This window comes from Syngnathoides biaculeatus, chromosome 19 (assembly GCF_019802595.1).
Source record: "Syngnathoides biaculeatus isolate LvHL_M chromosome 19, ASM1980259v1, whole genome shotgun sequence".
Classification (NCBI taxonomy): Eukaryota; Metazoa; Chordata; class Actinopteri; order Syngnathiformes; family Syngnathidae; genus Syngnathoides; species Syngnathoides biaculeatus.
In genome coordinates this window covers 8,618,030-8,636,427 of record NC_084658.1, presented here as the reverse complement: position 1 = coordinate 8,636,427, position 18,398 = coordinate 8,618,030, and the positions used below count along the sequence as shown (strand labels likewise).

At 41.2% G+C, this 18,398-nt stretch overlaps 1 protein-coding gene across 4 annotated transcripts in view; it reads left to right on the top strand.

Moving 5' to 3' along the window:
* LOC133492457 (partitioning defective 3 homolog) overlaps positions 1-18,398 on the top strand; it is a 264,615-nt gene that overhangs the window by 179,486 nt on the left and 66,731 nt on the right. For all 4 annotated transcript variants that reach the window (XM_061804664.1, XM_061804662.1, XM_061804661.1 and 1 more), the window contains one exon: positions 6,840-6,968. In XM_061804664.1, coding sequence (XP_061660648.1) covers positions 6,840-6,968 — 129 coding nt within the window. The remainder of the gene's footprint in view (positions 1-6,839; positions 6,969-18,398) is intronic.

Genomic DNA, 18,398 nt, shown 5'->3' with positions numbered 1-18,398 from the left:
AATGCTTTGTTTTTATTTTTACCGAGCGATATTGCAGAGGTGTAGAATTGTCCTGCATCATACTGTTTTTAATTTTTTTTTTTTTTAACAGCATTATAGCTGTCTCTAAACAGAGCTTCTCAAAAATACATGTCAATAACGACAAACATTGTTTGTTTACTTATTTGACAGGGCTGTAGAAATAATTGGAAATGCTGAATGAACATATGAGCATATGAGCTAAACATTTTCATTTTCTTTTGCTTGTTTGTCTGAGCTGGCATGCCTGCAAATTTGTCCTTGTGTTTGACATTTGCACAATAAACAAGCACACAAAGGACCACAGAAATGGACTCCTTCAGAGTTTAAAATATTCTCAGCTGGTTTAAGTTGGAACCAATCAAATGTTTTGTCTGCAGTGCCGTCCTACTAGTGCATGGCCTGAACATGAATAAATACATGTCATGCCTCCATGATGCACTATATACTGCTTTCCCACCCAGCATGAAGCATTTTGAATCCCATTTTCCCCTCTTCATACATGTCACCCTGCTGTTTTCGTTCCATTCCAGGACAGTATTTAACCAGCTCTCCTCCAGAGGGGCAACGCATGAGAAGCCATGGTGTCCTCATACAATCTTTCATGTTTCTTGATTATTTTTTGGGGAAAAAAAAAGCATCATCCTCAAAAGCATCATTATCCACGAACAAATGCTATCCAGTACACATGCTGTATGCCCCAAAATAAACGGTTTGCTTCTTGGTTTTTATCCCCTTAAACAAAGGGATAAAAAAATAAATAAATCTTGCAATCAGCTTTGTATAGTGTCAGAAATTGTACACTGAGGAGTGCAAAACCACCACTTAACCACCACAACAACAATAGATCATATTTGTGTACCATTTTTCGTAATAATCAAAGCTCTTGTGAGGATAAGCGACTTGGAACATGGATGAATGGATGTGTGAGTGTGTTGTTATTGTTGATGTTGAGGGTTGTAGACTTCCAAGGAGTTAGGACATCAATGGGGAAGATATTACCCCAATGGTGAGATATATCTGCCGCACAGGTCTGAGGACCAGGGTTCAAATCCTGGTGCCCCCTATGTTGTATTTGCCTGTTCTCCCCATGTCTCCTTGGGTTTTCTCTATGTACTCCTCTTCCCTCCCACATCCCCAAAACATGCATGGTATTGCAGTTGGCCGGTGACCACATCCCACTCTTGCCTGAAGATTGTTGGGATAGGCTTCAGCACTCCTCCAACCCTTGTGAGGATAGGTTGTACAGAAAATGGATGGATAGAAAGATAGATAAAACAAAATCTGGTACATTTGCGCAATCGAACAAGATCCACCCTAAAACTAAAAAGTAGTGGCAATGTGCATTTCAGCACACCTGCAAACTACCACAGACTACAAAAATTAGCAGTGTGTTAAATTCATACATTTTTGAGAGTGTCCATTAAAAATATTAAATGATGACCTGATAGTGTTGGTGTGAAAATGAAAAAGTAAATCGAAAAACTGTACATTTTATCCTTTTCACCCCTCACCGCAACATCTGCCTCGAATGCATGTAGGAGCTGCAGCCTGGAAGATTTGGATTAACTTTCAGGTTGGCCAAGCAGAAACCAAAATGACTCTTCCAATGTCTGCCCTTGAAGTTATCTTCTCGTCACTTACTCGCATACAGTACATGCATATTATTTTTTCACGCATTCTGAGTCCCGTGTTCTTTTTTCAACTCTGAATGACGGCGAATATTTTACCCCTGATGTTCTGAAAGTAAAGATGCATTAGAGGCTGTTGGAAAGTATGTATAACCTCAAAGTGTTTCTTGGTGACTGAAGTAAAATGTAAATAGACAAAAATTGCTGATGACGGCAATTAGCGAGTATCTGCTTTTTTGTGAAAACAAAATTTAAGTGACAGCCGTCTCTGACAACAACTTTAAGGTCTTATTAACTGGAGTTTTTCTAAAACTGGCCAGTGACTTGAATGCCCACACCAACAGAAGCTGATCTACTAACCAGGCCCACTCAGAATTGGGTCTGCCAAACACGCTAAACTGTCACACATTTTATTTTACGCATTAAGGGAGGAGTACAGGCAAATACATTAAATCAGCATGCGCCATGATATCTCAGACCTAAGACAAATTGCAGTGGCTGATCATGTTTTTCACTAACCCCCCCCGAAAGGCAAGTTTTAACGGCATCGCATGCATAACCATGACGAAGAAGTGCAGGCAAAATGAGAAGTGATGGCGAGAACGAATATTTTCCGCTCGTGTATTTTTTTTTTAAATGCCAGAAGCAAAAAATTATGGTGACATACAGTATCGTCGATTCACTGATGCAATTTTGGAGCTTCTGAATGATCAAAAGGGCTGAATTGGAGCCAGTCATGTATGACAAAACTCCTTTCATCTTTGCATGTCCTTGCATCATTATCATTTCAGCGCACTGGGACAGTTGGTGCTGGCCACTTCCAGGGCAGTTTTATTATTTATTTATTTTCAAAGTCTAAAATGCAATGTACACAAGCATGGGCTGTGAAATCAAACAAAACATGGATTTTATGCAGTTGCCGGCATCACCAAAATAATCAGAAGAGGTTTTTGTAACTCGGTAATGTCTTTTCTCACAAAATTGAAAGCTTTTCACTTGTTTTAAAAAGTTACCTCCACTTTTTCACTTGTGTGAACAAGTAATTCACTTCCACTGTTGGGATCTCAATAAATCTGGCAGGAGTCTTTTTCTGGCAGCCTTACTTTTTTTATGTATTTATTTGTTTACGATACTGTTTTTGAAGTAAATCATTGTGAATGTATTGTTATCTGTTATGGGCTGTTATGTATTGTATTGTATTCTCATTGTTCGTTTTTGACATGAAGTGAATTAAAACTTTTCTATTCATGCAGGCATACAAGGACGGTTTTTGGGAGGTTTGACGACTGTATTTATGACACATACTAGCATCCTTCCTACAAATCTATTTGGCCTGCAGCGGAACTTGTACTGCATCGCTCTGATTCGAGAGGCCGAGTCGTTACAGCTCAATTCCTGCCACCCAAATAGAAATCAGTATCGCTATGTAGTAACGGCACATGAGTATGACTTCACTCTGAATATGAATCTACGGCTTCTCAGATTCTGGACTACAGAACCAAGTTTAAAGACTGAGAGATCCACGGTAGTAATATACTAAATATGTCACTATATTTGAAGTATATTTCATTTATATATGTGTATATATACATATATTTCATGAGCTGCTATGAGTAGAGATGTATGCGTGGCATGGCACTTAAATTGAGCACTCCTATTTTTATTCCTGGTCTTTCATCACATTAGTAGCCATCAAAGCATTGAATCTATTTGAGATGACTGACATGTGCAAGATTGCATGGAGTCCAAATGAGGTTTGATGGCCGTTCAGACATTATCAGGCCAACCGGTGATGAATGGCGCATAGTTCCAGCTTGCCGATGACTCCTACAGGTCATAGATATTGTCCCTGCCTATCTGCATTCACTGCTTGGCTATCTCATTGATCAAGCGTGCATGCTATCCAGCTGCATGGTTGCTATCTTTTCATTCAGTCTCAAGCTTCTCCCTCCATCTTTCTTTGTTGCTGGTGAAGAACTCTGCACGCACGCATTCATCACTTTCAGTCGACTGCTGTTTGCTTCAGTGAGATAGATGCTTAAGAATGCATCATTAAACAATACCACGGCCAGTTAGTCACTAGCTGAAGAGCAGATCAGAGTGTTATGTGATTGTGATGGTCTATTTTTGCATGGATGAAACTAAAGTGGGGGAGCTTCTTTTTGTATTCTACTGTAAATATAATTAATAATGAAGTTAATTTTATTTTTGCATTGTACTTGTCACGTCCCATCGGAAACGAGAGTAGGACCCAAATGCAGGAACTCGGAAAACGCAAGGTAGTTCAAGAAGAGACACGTTTATTATATGCAGAGGTAGGGGATCGAGCAGGCAGTCCGGTGCAGCAGCGGTAGTTGGGGCTTCGGGCGAAGAGAGCAGATGAGCGGACAGGCAAGAGTCGGTACACGGGAACAATCAACGCAGGCAGAAGTATCAAAGGAGTCAGGCTTACAAGGTTGGTCGGAGAACGGACGAAGGTCGGTACACACAGGTTCAATCAGTGATACCGGAGCACACAAATGGTACATGAAGATCATACGAACTGGCGCCGGCCAGTTGTCATCGCATGTTCTAAATGTATTCCTATCGTAGTGGCTGTTAGTTGTCATACTAAAGTGCCTCCAACTACCAGAGACAAATTCCACGCATGCTTTAATATATGCCAAGAATGACGATGATTGTGTTTCTAAAAGTGGAAACAATGCTCATTTTTTGTTATACCATGTAAAATCTTAAATTGAAATATTAAACAATGATTTGAATGAAGTTTTAGATTCTGGAATGTGTTGGTTAGATTTGTAATGGTATGTATTTATATAATCATACTAGAGGTACAAGATTGGACTGAAGATGGCGTTTGAAAAAAAAAAAATTACTTGTTTGGAAGTGAAAATTTACCTTCCAATCAGCGGATGTAATTATAGCTTGGTTAATTGGCCAGATAGTGATTAAAATGGATCCCCGTACACCATTTTTTTTTCTCCATTTTGGATTTAGTTGTGCTACTTTATTCAACAACATTCTTCTTCTATTCTTCTTTCTTTCTCATGACGAGTGAAAGAAGACAGCAATGCCGCATATTTAGTTTTGAATCATTTTGAAAACAAACCAAAGGTGCACACATGAATTTTACATCACAACTGATTTGAACCACAGGGAGCAAACTTAAGTTTTGAAAGTATTCTAGGGGAATTGGAGCATTCCACAAAATTCTCAGGATAACAGTACGACAGAAGATAGCCTCCCTGTGTCAGGTTGAAAGACACTATTGTCATTCAAATGGCGTATTTCGGCTTCCAATCAATATGTTATTATCAAGCCTTGTCAACTTCTCTGTCAATACAACATGATTAATGCTACTGTGCCATTAAAGAAATAGAAAAAGACTGAAGTGTGTCTTTCCTCCTGGCGCCATTTAACCCAAATAATTGTATGGGGTGTTTTTCTTCTTTTTTTTTTCAACTACATCAAAAAGGCTGTAGAAATACGACTTTCCGTCCATGGCGCTGTCTGCCTTTCGCCTGGAGTAAGATGTGATAAGTTCCATTTCTCCGCTACTCTCAACAGGATAAGTGTTATAGAAAATGGAAAGATGGATGGATTGCTTGTCTTTTCACTTGGATGTTTCTGGGGGGGGGGGGGGGGGGGGTGACTTCATTTTATTGCTGCTGATGCCCTGGTTCTGTCCAACATGCCAATATGTTTGACACTCACAAATCGTCTAAAGTACTGATGTTGATTCAGAGGATAAATTGAAAGTAGACTTTTTTTGGATGATACTACAGAAACTGTCACCTGCACAGATGATAGATAGCAGCCTCTGGATAAATTACTGAGCAGGACTTACTGGAGCTATTTGTTGATTAATTAATTAGATAATGCATGCAGTCCAGGAGATCCCAAACATTATCACCTTGACATCTCCTGGGTGTAAGCACAAAAACTCAAATGAGGCTCAAGTTCTTGTGAATACTGATTCAAAGCAGTCAGTTTCAGATGGCTGACGTTTCTCAATTGTAGAATGCTAAACATCCATGAGGGAAATATTCTCCCAGTTTATGAATACATTCACTACTTCAAACCCAAATACAGCTATTTTTTTAGCTTTACACGAAGGTTTTAGTTGTGAAAAAGTTACAGCTAAAAAGAGAAGTAAAAATCACATCTCAAACACCACATGAAAACATGTAGATAACCATAGTCAACTTATGTCTGAGGACCGCGTTTTCATTTTTAGCCTGTAGGTCTCCTGCCGTTTATTCACTCAGCACCAAACAAGACTGACCCGAGGAATTTACGATCATCGGCTCAGTTTATTCGCACTTCACTGGAAAGCTACCGTGGATTTACCACCATTCGTGTGTGACTATCTGTCCATACATCTATTTTGTGAGCCACTTATCCTCACAAGGGTTGCGGGAGTGCTGGAGGCAGGGGATACCCTGAACTGCCTGCCAGCTAATCGCAGGGCACATGGAGACAGACACACACCTAGGAGCAATTTAGAGTCGACAATTAATGTTGCATGGTTTGGGAATGTGGGAGGAAACTGGAGTGCCTGGAGAAAACCCACGCAGGCACGGGGAGAATGTGCAAACTCCAAACAAGCGAGGATGGGATTTGAACCCTGGTCCTCAGAACTGTGAGCCCAGCGCTCTGACCAGTTCTCTATCGTGCCTCCCATGTGTAACTGCTGTGATTAATGCATAAAAGTTTGCAAATTTAAATTACGTGTGGCATTCGTTCTGGTTTCCTTTAGTTTAATTTGCCAACTTGCTCATGAGCTGTTAATGCTCTCGTTGCTTGTCAATTCTCCAGTAGGCGGCAAGATGCTTGAGGGTTTTTATACTATTTTCACTTTTGAAAATGTTAAATATTTTCTGATTGCATCAATGGGAATTTGACTTCAAAGCTATGGAGTACACTTTTCCTCTTACTATTTAATGGCATAACACATTTTCATTGTATTCACATGTAGGAGACCAAGCAATTCAACAACAAAACGTGTTGACTGTGTTCTCAGCTGTCTCCCCTAGTACACACTGCACCTGATGAGTATGACAGTTTGACACTTTAATTTCCTTTCTGAGCAGTTTAACCTGAATTTTTCCGGATGAAGGTGACATGCGATTGCGAAAAAAAAATAAAAAATCTGTGAATTAAATGTGGCTGCCGTTCTCTTTTGCTAAGGTTTGGGAAACACCGCAGTAATGATCAGCCTACAGACAGAGTGGAGAGGAGGGCGTCCAGTAAATCTAAAGCTGAAGATGTTCACGCATCTGATGAGGAGACTCAGCGGATGAGGCTCGAACAAGAGAGGTTAGTGCTCAGAAAGAGTTCTGACCTGATTCAAAAGGAACAATGCTGAAATAATCCACAATCACATAAGTGAATATTTTTTTTTTTTTTAAAGAAAAAGATAACTGGAAACAAGCTTTCCCGCCCCAAAAAAATCACCTGTAGAAACTTTGAAAAATGAGTAAAGTTGAGTTTTGTGCAGTGATTAAATGTGAGTAGAGGCTCTACGTTCTCTACTCTAAAATGTATTTATGAGTATTATGGTCAATATTATGGTAAATAAAACAAAAGGTACCAATGAGTTATATGCCCCCCCCCTTTTAAAAAAAGTACGTTTTGAAATTGAAACTGAAACTTTCTTTGTGTTTTACACTTTTTTTTTAACGTAAAATGAGCAATTGTTAGATTCCTCATAATTTGGTTGTCACGCTTGGTCATGACTTCTAATTTCAAACTCACTTGTTGTCTATTTACATGAATGAATGTCAGGAACTATTGTTTATATGTAATGATATGATAAGGTGATTATATCATCTTTATAGTGATAACTGCACTTTGAGGGAAACCATCATGATGAAGTGGCCCGCAATAACTTTGCACTTTACACCAATAGAAAGTGTAAAATCATCTGTAAAATGTGATTAAAAACAAAGCATTTTACCTTTTGAGAACAGACAGTGACAAAAGGTTTTGTTCAACTTAATTGAGTTGGTAATTTTTTGACCCCAGGGGCATTCACCTTCAGAGGTTTTATTATACTTTTCCATTCAAATTGTGTAGGTTGGTAAAAAATAACTGAACATGTCAATTTGTAAAATTATACTTTATTTACTGTACGTGTAGTGTAGGTAAATTATGGATTATCGCTGCATGTGCTGTTCAGAAGCACTGACCTAGTGGGCCCTTGTCCACCCCTGTGGGATTGGCGTGATTGAACGGCGCTTTTTATAATCGTGAAATCAATGTGACTGTGTGTTTGTCTCGTACTGAAGCTCACTTGTGTTGTTAATCACTCTCGAATACACTGTCCCTTCATATTCAGTCATTTTGGCTTTGGGTCAGCAGACATCAGGGTGTCCAGGGGAAGAAGCGACATTGGGTTTGCAGAGTCCGCCTCATCCCTCACGGATGAGCCCTGTTGAATTCTCTAGCAGGGGAGCAATATTTATGCAGCCGAATGAAAAGACAGCTTGCTGTCTCATTGTTCTCCGTCGGCTAAATGAACTCGGCGATCAAACAGCCGCTGGTAATAGCAGCTAATTGAATAGAAACAATAGGGCTTGATATCGCTCCCTCTTTCGGAAAATGAAGAGAAGGGTGGAAGGCTGTCAAAATGCAGCAAACTGGTGTGCGCACACACACGCACAAACCACACAAAGGCTCTCTTCTTTGCTGAATGGAACATCTGGAGACCTTGCTCAGAAAGTGCTAGCACTTTTCTCTCTGGTATTTGGCTCAGACATGTAGCGAAGGTCCTCCCCGCCACCACTGCAACCCTCCCTCACCCCCTCTGGCTGAGGGCCGAACACATTTTTCTCAGTGCACCCTGGAGACTGGCAGACCCTGGAGGAGGAGACTCTCCTTCCAGGGCTATCTCCTTTGAGCACCTCCCAAAACGACTGTCATGCTAAGCAGGAAAATCAACACAGACACGCAGAGCGCAAGAGATAAGTGCAATTCCCTCCCCTAAAATGGCTACACACTATTTAAATCCTGACTGCTGTCACACAGTTTCTTTGTCTTGTACCACATTCTCATTCCCACTCCGTTTTGCATGCGTGAGCTCCAGTCCCAGTTCCCTATACGCGAGGCACACCCAATTCTTCAATTCTTTTGTACCTGGTCCCAAATCCTATCAGTCACCCAAGCCTGAATTGTCCCGTGGTTAGTGGAAAGCAAATCCTGAGGGAAATGAGATGGCAAATAATAATCCCACCTACCATGATGCCAAATCTATATTGAAAGAATTCAGGTTCAGCTGAGGCGAGAAATACGTCATTTTGCAAACTCCCAACATTTTTGTTTCCATATTTTTCGGCGTGTGATTCTAGAAATCACCAGCTGGGTCAGTGTGACCTGGGAGAGACTGCAGCCCTAATTCTGATTTATCGGTAGTGATTAAATTGAGTTGACACTTGTGAAATGAACTTCTATGTTCCAAAGAGCAGTCAACCAGGCGGAGAGGCCAATGATTGTGACTTCGTATGGTTGCTAAGATGAGGAAGCCTGATTCAGGGGCTAACAAAATGGACCCCTGATTGATTAATTAAATGCGAGAGTGAAAGGTGTCCCTCAAGGCTTGCATTGTGTTTTACCAACTTCATATTGATGAAAGGCAGTGGAATCAAGACATCTAAAACTGTAGCACTCTGCAATACAATCAACTTGATGAAAGCTGGCAATCAGTACAATTTGTTGGACTAAATTCTGGCATCCACTTTATAGTGGATCTTATTAACTCTTTGGAGTCCGACCAAGGCAGGACTTGAGCCTGTGGGGTTAAGCCTGATCTGAATCTGTTCAGTCCAGTACCAGCAGCCGTCACTGTGGCCTCTTTTATGTTTGTGGACACGCTTATCTGATTGGTTCCGATTAACAAGACTGTGGAGACAACAAGCTTTCTGGTTGGCCCGTGTCTACATTAGAAGAGCAGGCTTTTCTGCGGCTGTCACTCGATTCCATCCAAGGGCCTTGGGGGAGGAAGGCAGGAAGAAAGAGAGCATGTGTGGTGTTGTTCAAGCTTCTATCAGTCTCTGACTTATCTCTGCACATGTTAGCCCTGAATCTATTTTTCCAGGCAAAGTGTGGGCACACAAATGACAAGTTGACAATGCTTCCTCTTCATTTTATGCCTGAAGTGAACTGCATTCTCTGTCTTTCTCTGTGGCAGCTGATTATGATGTCCATTCTCTGTTATCTGCTTGGCTCTGCTTGGGTTCTAATCAGTGGCCAGCACTCCACTGTGACTCTCCTCATCCTTCACCCACCCTCGACCACCAAAGAGCATGCTGCTGCTTTTTTCCCCTATTTTTTCCAGCAATGGCACCCTTTTTTTAATTTGTTGTTGCTGACTCTAGACAAAAAAATAAAAAATAACCTGACCATTGTTTCTAATCAATCAGCAATTTACTTATCCCACACACTCAACTTTGATTAAGGTGTCTATTTAACAATATAATATTCCAGCATCACTATGATAAGTTTATTTCTCATACTACCAATGGAAAACTACAATACCCCACAGAGGGAAAACTACTGTAGCAGCCAGAAGAACTCAAAATTTCATCAAGGTCGAACAATTATAGCCATGTCATTCTCTCATTTTTAAAGTCATCACTTGCCAAGTTATATGGTTCAATGCCAGACCTGTAAGCACAGCGCTAACCACGGAATATTATTCATCAGGCCCTAACTTGGTGCAAATCAAGGCTGTACGAATGACAAAATTAATAATAATAATAGTCATAAATCTAATCATTCAATTGTTAGAGCTGCACTTTTGTTCTACACGGTATTTTCTTGTGCAGTAGGCCAATATCTCCTACACAAGGCAGTAGTGTGCATAGTGGGCCCGATGTTATTATTCAAATTTCTCAAGCTACATCATTTTAGTATCCTGTTTGGGTCAAAGTTCCGCAAGTTCAAAGAAACTGTGAACTGTCTGATGGGAAATTGTGATTATAATTGTAATTACTTTTGTGATTCCAACTATAATTATTTTGATGCCTACGGCAAGTTTATGTGATTATCACCCCTGTGAATGAACACCCCGAAATCTGGACAATTATCTCTGGTGATTGCATTATTCTATTATGGCCAAGTGTTAACAGAATAGATGGGGGTATCTGGGATTGTGGAATTCTGCATAGACAGCTGCAAGAAGTCATTTGCTGCACTTTGATTGAATTCATATATCCATACCCGCCCTCCATCTGCTCTTCACAACAATAGAACATGTTGTGATGAGGATACATTGAAAATAAAAATCTATTCAATGCGAATGAGAAAGTCAGAGATCAGCAACATTCTTTTTTCCCCATCCTTCACAGAGGCAGTCTTTAAAGATTTCTTCCAGTGTTGACGTCAAAATAAAGTGTCGGAGAGCAGGCCACCCTCTCTCTACTCCCTGACCCCCGTTGGGTTGATTAAACACTGGCAAATGTGTGATGGTTATTAATGGGTTTGGCATTTGACAGTCTTCTATCACTCTTAATTTTTTCCATGCTGAGTGAACTGAACTTTTCACAAGTGTCATTGCAAAAATTAGAGATATGCAATGTCATCTTGTTGACGTATCATTTTCTAGACATGGTGAATTTGTGGTTTTATTACTGTCTGTATCGAAAGACTCATCATTGCAACGTGCACAGTCTGCTCGGCAAGAGGAAATACAATTTGCCATTTGGGCTATGTCTAGCAAATGTGTAAAGTGAGCATTCTACTCTCACCAGGCTGTGCATTTGGGTGATATCATTTCATGACCTCGATACTGAATTTACCATGATGTACAGTAGATCCGTTGAAATTGAGATGTCAGAAAATTATTAATTTACTGTTTTCGTGAATAAATAGACCCATGCAAGATATCACCTCATGGGCTCTCAATGATCCTTAGAAAGGTGAGGAATAAGACCAGGACTACATGACAGGACTTGGTCTATGACCTGAAAAGAGCTGGGACCACAGTTTCCAAGGTGACTGTTTGTAATACACTAAGACGTCATGGTTTGAAATCATGCATGGCATGGAAGGTTCCCCTGCTTAAACCAGCACATGTCAAGCCCCGTCTAAAGTTTGCCAATGACCATTTGGATGATACAGAGGAGTCATGGGAGAAAGTTTTGTGGTCAGATGAGACTAAATGGAACTTTTTGGTCATAATTCCACAAACACAAATGATGAGTTCCATCCCAAGAACACCATCCCTACTGTGAAGGATGGGGGTGGTAGCATCATGCTTTGGGGGTGTTTTTATGCACATGGGACAGGACGACTGTACTGTATTAAGGAGTGGATGACCGCGGCCATGTATTGTGAGATTTTGGGGAACAACCTCTTTCCCTCAGAGCATTGAAGATGGGTCGTGTCTGGGTCTTTCAACATGACATGACCTGAAGCACACAGCCAGGAAAACCAAGGAGTGGCTCCGTAAAAAGCATATCAAGATTCTGGCATGTTCTAGCCAGATTTCTGGATTTTTCTTTTCAGATTATCTTTCTAACAATGGACCTCCACTTACGATGAAAATTTCAGACCACTACATGATTTCCAAGTGGGAGAACTTCCAATATAGCAGGGTGTTCAAATACTTCACTGTAACTGAGACAAGATTCTAAGAGTTTGTGCACCATCTTGTCATTGGGGATGTGGCTCTGTTCACAATCAACCAATCATATCAACGTATCCCAATTAACCTTAAATAAAGTTCAGATGTGAAGGTAGGCTTTTTCTGGCATTTGTGCAGGCTTACGGCACCATCATTAGTCCACCTAGAGCTTCCACTGCATCAGAGGGATCTCATTGTTCAAGGTCATCAAGTCAGGAAAACGGTACAAAAGAATAGTCAAGCCATTTAATTTACAATAGAACAGAATGATGGCAGTCTTCATTAAGTGGAGAAAATGACAATACAACCTCCTAAATTGATGAAAGGAGCACAAGAAAACCAACTAGGAAGACTGCTAAGAGGCCAGCAGCAACAGTGAAGTAGCCAGAGGAATTTCTGGTAATTACTGGCTGTTCAGTACATTGATAACAATTTCCCGTCTTCTTTATACGTCGTATAGGGTTGCAAGACTGAAGATTTATCTTTGAGAGAAAAACGTTCAAGCTCAATTACATTGAGCAAAAAGCACAATTGAAATCTCCCAAATGGATGCAGGAAAATGTGTTACAAGTCAATCAAACCAATGTATAACTTTAAGGCCATATTTGCAAAAGGTATCTTTGGCGCAGACAGAACATTGCTCATCAGCAAAACACCATGTTACAGTGAAGCATTGTGGTGGCAGCACCATTGTTGGGGGCTGTTTTTCATCAGCTGGAACTGGGGCGTTAGCCAAAGCGGACAAAATTCTGAACAGTTCCAAACACCGGCGTTGGCACAAAACCTTCTTCTTCCCTTCTGCTAGAAAGGAAAAAGATGCCAGGAAAAATATGCCACAACAGCTTCACCTTCTCAAAACCATTTTTCTTCAATTTAGTTGCACAGGGTATACAGCAGGTCACATTAAATGCGGAACAAGATATTTTGGTCTCGTTTTGTTTCATCACAGAATCGTGGCATTCTGACAGCAGTGTGTAGACTTTGAATCTACTGCTTGTGTTTTACTATTTCTATTCGTTTGCACTGGTGCAAGTGCTGCACTACACGAGACAACCAATTAAATTTGACAATATGACTGAAATTTTGCAATCATATAATGAAATCAGTGAACTTCTATAAAATAATACAGTATTGCTTTACTGGTTCTAATAAAAGCTGACGTGTCCTCGTATGCCATATTTGTCTTTCTCTAAGAATCATGCCTGTAATTGGGGCCATACAACCAACCAGTGATGTGTTTAGTTTTGGGCAGCAGTTCCCTCAGTGTATACACGTTAAACCATGATGTGATTAATAGAGAATGTTATGGTACAAGTGTGGGGGGTTGTCTCTGAGGAGTAATTGTGAGATTGAGAAGTTGCGTGGGCAGGTTGCCCAAGATTTTGTTTCAACAGACGGTCAAAATCTCATGAATAAAATACTGTCAGAACACTTTATTTTACATGTCAATGTGTTTGTTTAACTGTGCAAGTGTTTGCATAGTTTTACATAGTTGATGATTATGTCTTGGGCTTTGCGCTAGGGTTTGTATTTGTGAGCAATCCTCAGGATTTAACTTTAGCTGTATATCCTGGATAGACAGTAAACCAAAATTATACACTTGTTTTTTATTCTTGACGCTGCCGTAAAGTGACTAACACCTTATATTAATAGTTTAGACCAGAAATTATGACCCCAAAAGCCTTTAATAGCATTTTAAATGCTCATAAAAATCTTCAAACATCTTCCACTCCTCATGTCTATCCAAAATTCAAAATGGCTATTCCTAGAGCTGTGTTTCAATGAGCTAAAGTATGACTGCACAGACTGTTTACAGACGTTACTTAATCACTGTAGTTTCCTCACCCTTAGGTGGACCACATTATAGAGCGCACCTTCAATGAATGGCCCATTTTAAAGCGTTTTTTTCATATATAAGGCGCACTGCATTATAAGGCGCATAGAATAGATGCTACAGTAGAGGATGGGGTTACGTTATGCATCCATTAGATGGAGCTGCACTAAAGGCTCACTATTGATCCATATATAAGGCACAGCGTCTGGTTTTGAGAAAATTAAAGGCTTTAGGTGTGCCTTGTAGTGCGGAAAATACGGTAATAAGACTTTAATAGAATACATACTATGCTGTATTTTGCTACTTGTCAAAGACAAAGAAGAGAAGGAAACCGGAGCCGTCGTGAGAAGAAAAAGAGGAATGCACAGAGCTTACAACTGAGTGTAGGGACTTTGAATGTTGGGACTATGACTTGGTTGACATGATGATTAGGAGAAAGTTTGATGTACTGTCCATCCAAGAGAGCAGGTGGAAAGGTACTAAGGCTAGAAGTTTAGGAGCAGGGTTTAAATTATTCTACCACGTAGTAGATGGGAAGAGAAGTGGAGTAGGGGTTATTTTAAAGGAAGAGCTGGCTAAGAATGTCTTGGAGGTGAAAAGAGTATCAGATCGAGCGATGAGACTAAAATTTGAAATTGAGGGTGTTATGTATAATGTGGTTAGCAGCTATGCCCCACAGGTAGGATGTGACCTAGAGTTGAAAGAGAAATTCTGGAAGGAACTAGATGAAGTAGTTCTGAACATCCCAGAGAGTGAGAGAGTTGTGATTGGTGCAGATTGTAATGGACAAATTGGTAAAGGAAACAGGGGCAATGAAGAAGTGATGGGTAAGTACGGCATCCAGGAAAGGAACTTTGAGGGACAGATGGTGGTGGACTTTGCAAAAAGGATGGAGATGGCTGTAGTGAACACTTATTTCCAGAAGAGGGAGGAACATATAGTGACCTACAAGAGCGGAGGTAGAAGCACGCAGGTGGATTACATTTTGTGCAGACGATGTAATCTGAAGGAGATTACTAACTATAAAGTAGTGGTAGGGGAAAGCGTAACTCGACAGCATAGAATGGTGGTGTGTAGGATGACTCTGGTGGTGGGTAGGAAGATTAAGAAGACAAAGGTAGAGCAGAGAACCATGTGGTGGAAGCTGAGAAAGGAAGAATGTTGTGTGGCCTTTCGGAAAGAGGTGAGACAGGCTCTCGATGGACAGCAGAAGCTCCCAGAAGACTGGACTACGACAGCCAAGGTAATCAGAGAGACAGGCAGGAAAGTACTTTGTCTGTGTCTGAGTCTTTTGGTAAGAAAGGGGAGAAGGAGACTTGGTGGTGGAACCCCAAAATACAGGGACTCATACAAGGAAAGAGATTAGCGAAGAAGAAGTGGGATACTGAGAGGACTGAGGAGAGGCGAAAGGAGTACATCGAGATGCGACGTAGGGAAAAGGTAGAGGTGGCAAAGGCTAAACAAGAGGCGTATGAAGACATGTACACCAGGTTGGACACGAAAGAAGGAGAAAAGGATCTCTACAGGTTGGCCAGACAGAGGGATATAGATGGGAAGGATGTGCAGCAGGTAAGGGTGATTAAGGATACAGATGGAAATGTGTTGACTGGTGCCAGTAGTGTGCTAAATAGATGGAAAGAATGCTTTGAGAAGTTGATGAATGAAGAAAATGAGAGAGAAGGAAGAGTTGAAGAGGCAAGTGTGAAGGACCAGGAAGTGGTAATTTTTAGTAAGGGGGAAGTTAGAAAGGTACTACAAAGGATGAAAAATGGAAAGGCAGTTGGTCCTGATGACATACCAGTGGAGGTATGGAAGCAATTTGGAGAGATGGCTGTGGAGTTTTTGACCAACTTATTCAACAGAATACTAGCGGGCGAAAAGATGCCTGAAGAATGGAGGAAAAGTGTTCTAGTTCCCATTTTTAAGAACAAAGGGGATGTTCAGAGCTGTGGGAACTATAGAGGAATAAAGTTGATGAGCCACACAATGAAGTTATGGGAAAGAGTAGTGGAGGCTAGACTCAGGACAGAAGTAAGTATCTGCGAGCAACAGTATGGTTTCATGCCTAGAAAGAGTACCACAGATGCATTATTTGCCTTGAGGATGCTCGTGGAAAAGTACAGAGAAGGTCAGAAGGAGCTACATTGTGTCTTTGTGGATCTAGAGAAAGCCTATGACAGAGTACCAAGAGAGGAACTGTGGTACTGCATGCGTAAGTCTGGTGTGGCAGAGAAGTATGTTAAAATAGTACAGGACATGTATGATGGCAGCAGAACAATGGTGAGGTGTGCCTTAGGTGTGACAGAGGAATTTAAGGTGGAGGTGGGACTGCATCAGGGATCAGCTCTGAGCCCCTTCCTGTTTGCAGTGGTAATGGATAGGCTGACAGATGAGGTTAGACTGGAATCCCCTTGGACCATGATGTTCGCAGATGATATTGTCATATGCAGTGAAAGCAGGGAGCATGCAGAGGAACAATTGGAAAGATGGAGACATGCACTGGAAAGGAGAGGAATGAAGATTAGCCGAAGTAAAACAGAATATATGTGCGTGAATGAGAAAAGTGGAGGGGGAAGAGTGAGGCTACAGGGAGAAGAGATAGCGAGGGTGGAGGACTTCAAATCTTTAGTGTCAACAATCCAGAGCAATGGTGAGTGTGGTAAGGAAGTGAAGAAACGGGTCCAAGCAGGTTGGAACAGCTGGCGAAAGGTGTCTGGTGTGTTATGTGACAGAAGAGTCTCTGCTAGGATGAAGGGCAAAGTCTATAAAACAGCGGTGAGGCCGGCTGTGATGTATAGATTAAGATGGTGGCACTGAAGAAACAACGGGAAGCAGAACTGGAGGTAGCAGAAATGAAAATGATGAGGTTCTTGCTCGGAGTGAGCAAGTTGGATAGGATTAGAAATGAGCTCATTGGAGGGACAGCCAAAGTTGGATGTTTTGGACACAAGATTCGAGAGAGCAGACTTCGAGCGTTTGGACATGTTTAGAGGCGAGAGAGTGAGTATATTGGTAGAAGGGTGCTGAGAATGGAGCTGCCAGGCAAAAGAGCGAGAGGAAAACCAAAGAGAAGGTTTATGGATGTGGTGAGGGAAGACATGAGGGCAGTTGGGGTTAGAGAGGAAGATGCAGGAAATAGGCTAAGACGGAAAAAGATGACACGCTGTGGCGACCCCTAATGGGACAAGCCGAAAGGAAAAGAAGAACAAGTAGCTGTATTTTGCAACTATATTTTTTTGTTCCTTTTTTTTTTTTTTTTTTTTGCCTAATACATTCCACAAATAGGTGAATTTGCAAATGCAGCAGGCAACTATGCATGGGTCCAGTCCATGTCAGATATAGTGATCTGTTCTAAAATAACAGCAGCAACCATGCCATAAAAGTGTATTATTGCTATTTTTACATGTTAATCCTCTCATATTGATGTATTGGGAAAAAAAAAGTTTCCCTTCCAGGAAAGTCCATTTCTTTTAGCTTTGTGTCATCAGTCCAGGCAAGGCCATTACCTCATTACAGATGTCAACATTGTCATTTTTTTAAATCTGATTAGTACATAAAATGCCAGAGGGTTGGGGCTTGGTTCCCACTGGACTTCCGCTAACATTATTTTCTAGTCCTTCCTGGCAGAGATCAGACATTGCTTCAGCCAGATGGCAGGTGACAAGGATTTGTTTTTTCCCCAGGTTTTGAGACTTACTCCCCTCAATAGTGTCCACTGAACAGGTGTCTACACTGCGTTCACACAACTGCGCTTTTAGTTAATGATTTCCACATTGTACCTGCACTGTGGTAATGTAAAGTAATGGGAAAAAAAATAAAAGGGACATATTTATGCTGGACCAGTGGCTCTATATCATTTGACATCACATCAGGCCTCTATCATAATTCAATTCCGTAGATAATACTGCGCAAATGGGATTTGGGATGGCTAGAAATAAATAAGACAGTCTATGAGTAGGATGGGGGAATTGGGTTAATCCGTCACTGGAAAATGGTGATTGTTTGAAATATGATTACCGTTATTAAAATACAGACATGGAGGACCGAGGAAGGCTGGAGGGTATTCAAGGCCTGTTTCGAAAGTGTCAATCATCAGTGAGCAGGCATGGGGGAGGTGGGGCGGTGGATGTCAGAGGTCGTTTATGACCTAAGGTAATTGGGATGTGTTGCACCAGTGGGAGGTAGCGTGCTCACATCCATGTGTGTCAATGTGTGTGCAACCCCACGGCGGGGATGTAACATCTGGAACCAGTAAGCAGTCGGTGGCTGCTGTTGAGGTCTCTGCACTGGG